The sequence below is a fragment of the Cryptomeria japonica genome, chromosome 10 (assembly GCF_030272615.1).
Source record: "Cryptomeria japonica chromosome 10, Sugi_1.0, whole genome shotgun sequence".
NCBI classification, from domain to species: Eukaryota; Viridiplantae; Streptophyta; class Pinopsida; order Cupressales; family Cupressaceae; genus Cryptomeria; species Cryptomeria japonica.
The window spans coordinates 119,908,518-119,918,350 of record NC_081414.1 but is presented as its reverse complement, the minus strand read 5'-3'; the positions used below and the strand labels follow the sequence as shown (position 1 = coordinate 119,918,350).

Sequence of the window (9,833 nt, the reverse complement as noted above, 5' to 3'; positions counted from 1 at the left end):
TGCATTTGTAGGAAAATGCAAGTGGGGGGGGTTTTAAAATGATTTAAATAAATGTTAATTTATTTAAAAGGGGGATTTTAATTAAATAAATTGATTTTATTTATTTAATTGATTGAAATTTGATTTAATGAATTAATTAAAATAAATTGAGTAATTTATTTAATTAATAGAAGAATGTTTGGAGATGAATTAATTAAATATTAATTTAATTAACTGATGGTTAGTGGATTTTTAATCAAATAAATACGAAATATTCATTTAATTAAAATGGACAGATTTATGTGACTACAATAGGTTTATTGAAAAACACCCATAACTTTCAAATGGTATCACATTTTTCAAATCTGAAACAATGCGTCACATTATATGCTTCATCTGCTATAGAATTTAAAAAAAAAATGAATTTCATAAAGTTTAGACCAAGTTAAGGTGGTCAGATAGGAGATTGCTCTTATCTTGAGATTCCAAATTGGCTCTTTGCCCTTACTTATTTGGGTATTCCTATTTCTCCTAGTAACCCTCCTAGGGAATCTTGGCAAGGTATCTTGGATAAATTCCGCACGAAGGTTGATCACTAGACAAATAGATGGTTATCCTTTGTTGGGAGGGTTCAGCTGATTCAGTAGGTGGTTCAGGCTCTTCCGATTTATCGATGTATGCTTCAAGTGGCTTCTAAGTAGTTCTTGAAGGGATTGGACTCTCTAGAAAGGAAATTCTTATGGGCAAGCAATCTTTCCTCTTCCAAATGGAGTCTCGTCAATTGGGATTTGGTGTGTAGCCTAAAGCAGTCGGGGGGGCTTGGTTTAAGGCAGACTATTTTATTTGGGGAGGCTCTGGTGGCTAAATTATACTGGAGGTGGTGTGTTGAGCAAGTTCGTGGTTGGGCTAGAATTTTGGCCTACAAATATATGCACAGGATCCCGATGGAGGAAATTCCAAGATATCCGCTTGAGGGAAAAGGATCAATGATTTGGAGTACTCTTAAGAAGGGGGCTTCTCTAATTAAGGAAGGTCTCTTTTGGATTTGCAGGAGGGGGGAAGAGGTCCTATTTTGGAACAACTCTTGGGATGGTTACCCCCCCATCTTGGACCAGTTTCCCAACCTTGAGAATCTTTTCCAGAGGTTTTTGGAGGCAGGGTTCTCTAGGGTGAGTGACTTCAAATTTGTGTATAGGTGTGGGCGGCTGGAGATGGAGCGGTGGAAGGCTCCTAATGAGTGGCTGGTTGCTAGGATGGAGGAAGAGTGTGCTGAGTTGCATGGCATTATGGCGAATAGACATTGTAGTTCACTCAAGGGTAGGGATGAACTTGCTTGGTTTCAGAATCCTAAGGGTGTCTTTACTGTTGCTAGTGAATACCGGGAACTATTGAACCAAAGACTTGAGGGAAGAGAGGTGCTCTGGTGGAAACAGGTGTGGAATAATTTTTCTTGGCCGAAGTGTAATTGCTTCACTTGGACTTTGGCTTTGAATAGATGCCTAACTTGGGACAATATTCGCAAGCGGGGATTTTTGGGGCCTTCCATTTGTGCCTTGTGTGGTAATGGGGACATTGGGGAGGAAGACTCCTCACACTTGTTCTTCAAATGCCCCTTCTCTATGCTTATTTGGCACTATTGTTGGGGGGTGTGGAAGCATTCTTGTGTTCACGTGGATTTTTTGGTGGAGTTTTGAAGCAGTTTGGGCATACCTCCTATCTTCTCCTCCTTCCTCTAGACTTTCTGGTACATTGGGCTCATTTTCATATTGTGGCAGATCTGGCTCGAGAGGAATGGGAGGATCTTTCGTGAGGTCAGCCTGGTAGTTCAGCAAGTGTGGAATAGAATCATTGTTATGATTTGGGAGACGGTGGAAGCTAAATGTGAGGTGTATTTTCCTCTGAATAGAGATGAGGCGGATATTGTGAGTAGGTTGGGATTGCAGGAATTGTCTCCTGCCTTAGCTTGTGTCAGGAGAGGTAGACGTACTATGAAGAAGGTTAAAAGGGTTGGAAGATGGATGCCTCCTCAGGATGAGTTTATCAAGATTAACACCGATGGCTCCTCTAGGGGTAACCCGAGCCTTGCTAGGGTTGGTGGTGTTGGTAGGGATCATATGGGGGAGGTGGTCTTCTTCTTTTTGGTTCATAAAGGGCGGCATTCTAATAATTTTATGAAGGGTTTTGCAATTCTCTATGCCTTGGAGCGTGCTTGGGACTTGGGTCGAAGGAAGCTTATCTGTGAATCGAGTCCACAAATTGTTGTGCACTTGTTGACTGAGCAAAAGGTGAATGGGATTCATTGGCAGTTGGCAGAGATTGTTCGTTAGATTCTTCATATTAGCTCGTCAATGGAGCAGGTGTCTTTCATCCACATTCCTCGTGAGTGGAATAGTGCAGCAGATTGTTTGGCTAAGTGGGCCTCAGAACATGGTAGTGATTGGAAAGTTGAAGGTTGGGAGCATCTCTCCTCGGATTACTGTCGAGACTTGCAGAAGATTTTTGTTGAGGACATGGATGGGTATGAAACTGGCTAATCTTGGGCTACGCTTGTGGTTCATTTATGGGGCCTTGGGGCCCTGGTTCTCTTTGTAATTCTTGTGTCTGATTTTCAATAAAATTTTTACCCCTTTATTTCAAGTTAAGGTGGTCAGATGTATGAGTTTTTAAATTTTTGAAAAGCTGTAAAAAATTCATAATTAATTATTTACTTCAAAAAAAATTACAAAAAAATGTGTCACATCAGGACACAAGTCTACTACTTATATTAAAAATCTTATAAAAAAATGTTATGATTTGATTATGGTTAGGGTGGTCAGACATACACTTACTTCTTATCTTATTTTCTGAAATTTCATTGCCACTTAAGGGCCTGTTTTGGCCCACCATGATCTTGCACATACCCTACTAATTTTTTACCAACAAAACTATTATGATTTCCTCACACTTGTCCCAAGTGTTTTATGTGTCACACTTCTTGAAGGGATAGTCAATAGCCTACCCTTACCTTCCTTCTTTCTCCTTCTCCTACATTTGCAATGAGTTCATTTATATTCTTTGATTCACTTCATGATAAGTTTTGGTGGAAGATTTTAATTTTTGCATTCATTTTATTACTACCCAACATTTATTTCATTTTTTTGTAGATATATGCATCTTGTTCCTAGATGTAGATTCATGTGAATTTTCTCTTTCTTTTCAATATGTTGATTATGTTTCCCAATGAATAGGCGCCTATCATAAATGGTTAAATGATTAACCTTTTAATTAATTCTTTTTTTGATTATCTTCCATTTTCTTCCAATAAAATAAATACTTTTTATAAGTATATTTTATTTATTTTAAAGCATTCTAAATAAATATTTTTTATAATTATATATTATTTATTTATTAAGTATTCTAAATATTATTTGATAGGGAAAAAGCCATGGGTAACAATTTGTAGTCTATATGGGCATTTAAGAAACTCCCTATAGTATTATAAAACTTCATATATGTTGAATTGTAATGATCATTTTTTCTTAATAGACTTTTAAGTAGAAGATTGAAAATGAACAAGCGTGTAATGGTGTCTAGTATGCCCTCTATAATTTGTGTTGAAGGCACGATCTATAAATAGTAGAAACCCTACTAGACAAGTAAGCAATACAAAACTAATTATCCTTTAAGATATTTAATCTAAACATTCATTCATATTCTATTGTGATTTCAAATGAAAATGAATGCTTTTATTTTAATTATCTTCTATTTTCCTCCAAAAAAAAAAAATATTTTTGTATAATTATATTTGATTTATTTTAATTTTTTCTTAGTATTCTTTGGTATGAAAAAAAATCATGGGTAACAATTTTAAGTATATATAAGCATTTAAGAAACCTCCTATATTATTATAAAACTTCCTAGTCAATTTACCCATATGCTAAAGACTAGATAAAGAAATCATAAATTTTACTATTTGTTTATTTAATAGATACTAGTGCATCCAATTCTCCACTTAATTTATTATCAATATTATTTAATAATATATAACAAGCCCTATCTAATTTAAGATTTAGGAAAATTCAAAATTAGGTTTTGACTAATTTGTATATATCTACAAATATTAAAAGCTTCCTCATATGAATAAGGAGAAATAAGGTTTATCTTATTTTTGTAAGTATTATCATAACTTACAATCCCTTCTTAATTTAGTTCAGCATCATTAAACAGTTAATAAATTTAAAATAAAGTTTCTCCATTTTCACAATTTCAAGATTAACAAATTAGGAGTTTGTAATTAAAATGTACTTATTTCTAACATTTAAACTATGGAGTATAGCATAATGAACTAGAGCTTCATTCTAAGAAAAACAATAATTTTCCATCTCTATATTTCTAAACCCAAAAGAAAGGGGTTTAGTAGTCATTTACTATTTGTTTTCTCTCATTTCCTCTTTCCTCTTTCCTCTTGCATCTATATAGATATCACACAGTATATTAAATATATTAATGAATGGAGTCAATATATTAGATATATTGTCTACTTTCCTTCAATCATTTTTTAGAACTTTCAATATTTGGTTTAATCATTTTTTAGAACTTTCAATATTTGGTTTAATTCCCATGTATATGTTTATAGAATAATGCCTTTAAATTTGTTAATTCAGTCTTTTATTAAAATTTATATTTACATATCTCTAACAATAAATATATGTAGTTATTCTTTCACCTAACTCTTCACAATTTCTAACAAAGCTTGATACCCCTCATTTTTCACTCATTTGACTTCCAATGTACTAAAATAATTATATATTAAAAATCTTGACCCACCTTGATTCCTTTTGAATTAATATCTTCATAAACATATATTTTTATTACTTTTGACCAGTTTCTTTGTCAAAATAATTCTATTTATTAATTTATAATTAACATTCAAACATGATTTATACAAATTTCCATCACTAAATAGAACACAATTATTTATAATTAGCATTCAAACATGATTTATACAAATTTCCATCACTTAATAGAACACAATTATTTCCCACGTTTCCTTAGTCACACCCTAGCAAACCAACTTTATGACTTTTAAGTATATTAATAATAAACAAGCATCTAATGGTATCTAGGATTATGTCCTCTAAAATTAATACTCCTTTTAAGACATCTAATCTAAATATCCATTTATATTCTAGCATGATTTCATTAATACTCTTTTAAGACATCTAATCTAAATATCCATTTATATTCTAGCATGATTTCAAATGAAAATAAATGTTTTTAAATACAACATTGTACACAAACATGTACTAGCTCACCATAATTAATAAAATGGAAATCGACAACATTTAATTTGAATTTAAATCTTATTAACTAAAAAATACTCTAAATCAAATGAATAGAATAAAATACAAATTCGAAAATAAGCAATAATGAAATCAAGACATAATAATGTCAAATAAAACTCATTCAAAATCATACCAAATATTAATCATTATATTAAAAACACTAAATCCAAAATAAATGATAATGAAATCGAGACATAATAATGCCATAAGAAATATGATGTCATGTATTAATCGCTATATTAAAAAAACTAAAATCCAAAACAAGCTTAATAAATAAAAGAGGGATTTTCCTAATATTTTATAGAATTGTGAAATTATAAATAAAACCCAACTTAAATCCAAACATCATCTACCCATATAATATTCATCTAGCTAATAGCTATATTAAACCCTATATTAGCTTTCTAAATTACAACTCAATACAGACATTGCAGTAGGTACAAAGACATTCCAGAATCTTTCACCCTGAAAGCCTACAATATATAAAAGACAGTAATCCCAAAAGCACGCAAGTTTCGGATGGTACGTTGATTTTTAGCTTTTAGTACTAATTTCTCCTCCACGCTCATCAACCGACAAACTGGAGAATTGCACTAAGCATTACGTCCAGTCAAAACTAAAACCATATTAATTTAAAAATGGTGACAGATATGACACCAGAGAAATCAGAACCAGAGAAATCAGATCATCTTCTAAACAGAAGTCAGTTTGAATGGAGTGGAAGAGTAGGGGACCTAGTGACCGACAGATGTATACAGGACTCAGTTTGAATGGAGGGGAAGAGTAGGGGGCCTAGTGACAGCTGTCAGAATATCGGCATAGGTAACCATTCCTACCAGATTCTCGTATTCGCCGTCCTCTGTCTTTTCTGTTACCCAAACGTGAGTGGCGCGGTGAGCCAGCATCTGGGCCATCACCGCGGCCATGGAATTCGAGGGCCTGCAAGTGAGCGGCGCACTTCGTCCTCTGTAAGGCCTAGGGCTTGAGCTCCTTTCCACCACCCCATCCCCATAGTCGAAATACAAGTTCACGAAATCCAGAGATCTGGTCGAAAACTTCCTGGCGGGTCCCTTGGGCTTAATGGAGCCGGACCCGCCATCTTCTTCCTTCACAGTCGACAAAGGATTGGGTTTCCAGCGACCCCCATCGGTGGTACGGAGGCTCGATCCACCGCTTTCTGGTTTCAAAGAGGAGGATGTGTTCAGTTTATTGTATGATTGCTCGTTGGACAGTTTGATAAGGGTGTCCCCGCTCCTACAGGCACTCAGGGGTACAATGTCCTCCACTCCCATCACGAATTCCCCTGCAGTTAGGTTTGCCAGGGCCCAGGCAGCGGACAGATGGTCCGTCTTCCATAGCTTGAATGCTGAGATGTCCCCAATAATGCGAACACCTCCTTGATCGTCGTTTTGCTCGACCACTGCAATGGCCAGGGGATCGTTGCCGAGGACTTTGATCGCCTCTCTGGCGGGCGCCCTGCTGTCGAGGGCGAAGGGGTGTGGGGTTATTGCTCCCAGAGACTGGATTGATGTCAGGGGAAGCGGTGCCAGGGCTCCCAGGCAGCCGATGAGAAATCTTATCACGTCTTCCCTTGATAGGCAGCACCATTTCTCCTCTGCGCTCTCCTCGCCCTCCATTGATGGATTCAGCCATTTGCCGTTGTACAGAACGGAGAATCGCTTGCTCATGCCCTTCCAGCCTACGGTCCGCCGGACGAGGAGGCGCCGAACCCCCTGCTTCATCATCTCCAGCGCGTCTGCCAATCTGCGTTTCATAAACAATCGTTAGAACAATGAATTTCTTCATTAATGTTCTAAGGTTTTCACAATCCGTGCTCAAATCAATGTTGTTTCTGGATTGAATTGTGAGGAATGACTTCCATTGATGACTTTAAAATGAAAGAAAAATGCTGTTTCTAGATTAAATTGTGTCTAAAGATTTTATGAAAAAAATAAGATGAGGCGTCTTTGAAAGGTTTGTACAGGAAAATTTAAATTGCACGATGTTGAAACCCTAAAGCATCTAGAAAAAGCAAAGTTTGCGCCTCTGGTTAAAACCTTCAAATCCTTTCAGATCGATTCATGGCGTAAGAGGAAAGACGCGTTTCAGGAATGATTTGATTCTAAAGTTGGAATTGATTATGTATGTAAAAGGCGTCTTTAATTGAAAGGCGTGTGCAGTAGCTTCCGAATATTTAAATTGCACGATGCTGAAACCCTAAAGCATCTAGAAAAAGAAAACTTTGCGCCTGTGGTTAAAAACTTCAAATCCTCGCAGACCGATTAAAGGCGTTCGAGTATTTAAGAAGAAAGAAGAGTTTTAAGAACGATTTGATTCTCAAATTTGAGTAAATTAGTTACCTGGTTCCAGGGGCGACCAGTTTGAGAAGATGATTATTGGGAAGGACAATCTGCGAAACAGGGACATTCAAAGCGGCGTCAGGGTCCGTCAAACCCCACTCTGTCGAAAGATGCGCTACGATATCCATGGCATTCAAAATGCCGACGAATCTTTCCTGCCTTAACTCTGCCGATTCAGGGCCGCTGCCTTTTTCCGGCGGGCGCTGCTTCCAAACCGCTATCCCGCATTCTGTGCAATCTCGGATGGTGACAATGGCCTCTGCTACGCTCGCGGTCTCAGGAAACTCCACTAGCTCCGGCTTCCCTACCGTCAGGTCTCCAACGACATGGTAAAAGAGCACCGCTGCCATCAATCGATCGATCGGCAACCTCTACTATTTCCGCTTTTCTAATAACTGCACTGAAAAGCTTCGACCCGCTATAAAAGCGAATGGAGAAAAATGATTAGAAGATTAACGGATGAAGACATAGATCTATCCATTGACGACACGGAGAATCGAACCTGCGACCACGAAGCAAACGCTAATTTCCGACCAAGATTTCGACCTGCAAGAATGGAATTCATCCTGAAGGAAATCCCATGTGCTGATACACAGGTTCCTCTTCCGTAACTCACTCCTCGCCCTCATACAACCATTCTACCCTCGCTGCTCACCCTGAATGCGTAAACAGGGTTCAAATTGAACACGAGAAGAATGAGATCCAGGAAACTCTAGAGATTGTCTGATCTGTCATGCCAGAAAATTTATGAAACGGCGGCCGCGTAAAAATTGACTGCAGGAGGGCCCCGCAGCAATCCTTCAAAGGCCCGAAACGACGGAGAGCTCTGGAATAATTTAAATCAAAATATGGATTTTTAGGGTTGATAATCCCGATAATCCTGCATTTGCAGGATTCCTTCCAGAGGGAGGCCGTTCATATTCTGTTGCAAGTTACCAAATTTTACACGAAAAGTTTAAGAAAAAGAGAATTCTAGTTACCTAGAAGTTTCTTATTAGAGTACATTTAGTGGAAAGATTGTTAAAATATATTAATTATTTTTTAACCTGAGGTGTAGGGAGGACTAATCTTTGGAGATGAGGACAATTATGGGAAGCCATCGTTATGGATAAATCAGGGCATGAGTCTACCTAAGGATCTTAAAAACCTAGATGGGCAACTTTTGACTAGCTGGCTCATCTAATTGGACTGAAAAAAGAAAAAAGAAAAAAGAAAAAATAAAAGGTGTAATTTTTATATAAAGAGAGGTAAATAGTTGGTCTTATGAAAGGAAAAGATGTGTAGTTTTTTATTTTAAGATGAATTATGTTATATTTTGTAATAATAAATTAAATTATATTTATGAAAATTATATATTTTCTAATAATTTTTATTATTGTAAGTTTTAAATATATCATAATCATAAAAGTTATGTTACTGTTAATTCTTATAATATAGATTTTGGAAGATTTTTTTATAAATTTTTTAATCTATATATGAAGAAAATAATATTTTATTTAACTTAATTTTGTTAATCAAATTAAATGTATATGCATCATCATATATTAATTAAAGTGATGAATAATAAAGCGAACAATTAAATATTAATTATAAATATGAGGAAAGTTAAGATAACTTAATTTTTTTAATCAAATTAAATGTATATGCATAATCATATATTAATTAAAGTGATGAATAATAAAGTGAACAACTAAATATTAATTATTAATATGAGGGAAGTTAAGATAACTTAATTTTGTTAATCAAATTAAATGTATATGCATAATCATATATTAATTAAAGTGATGAATAATAAAGTGAACAATTAAATATTAATTATAAATATGAGGGAAGTTAAGATAACTTAATTTTGTTAATCAAATTAAATGCATATGCATCATCATATATTAATTAAAGTGATGAATAATAAAGTGAACAATTAAATATTAATTATAAATATGAGGGAATTTAAGATATTTTTGTTGTTATGATAAGAATGATGATATAAAATAATTTTAATGTCACATTCATACCTATCTCTTTTGGGATTAGAATACTATTTTTGTCATAACCACCTTCTTTGAAAACTATAGAGTATGACCAGATTAGAACACTCAATTACTGGTATTTGGTCATACTTTATAATTTTCAAAGTAATTATGGAAAACATATCTTTCAATTAATTTATAAG

General features: G+C 35.1%; 1 protein-coding gene across 1 annotated transcript; it reads right to left on the bottom strand.

Annotated features, from left to right (window-relative positions):
* Window positions 1-5,504: 5,504 nt before the first annotated feature.
* LOC131072633 (CBS domain-containing protein CBSX6) lies at window positions 5,505-8,603 on the bottom strand. Its single transcript, XM_058008869.2, has 2 exons — window positions 7,664-8,603; window positions 5,505-7,067 (listed from the first exon to the last, which is right to left on the bottom strand). The coding sequence occupies exons 1-2, from the start codon at window positions 8,011-8,013 to the stop codon at window positions 6,065-6,067; spliced, it is 1,353 nt and encodes a 450-aa protein (XP_057864852.2). The 5' UTR covers window positions 8,014-8,603; the 3' UTR covers window positions 5,505-6,064.
* Window positions 8,604-9,833: the final 1,230 nt, after the last annotated feature.

Bases quoted from the DNA above. Each gene is read 5' to 3' on its own strand.
- LOC131072633 (XM_058008869.2), bottom strand. From the start codon at position 8,013: ATGGCAGCGGTGCTCTTTTACCATGTCGTTGGAGACCTGACGGTAGGG. The intron at 7,068-7,663 runs GTAACTAATTTA...TATGAAACGCAG, and splicing joins CTGGTCGCCCCTGGAACCAG to ATTGGCAGACGCGCTGGAGA.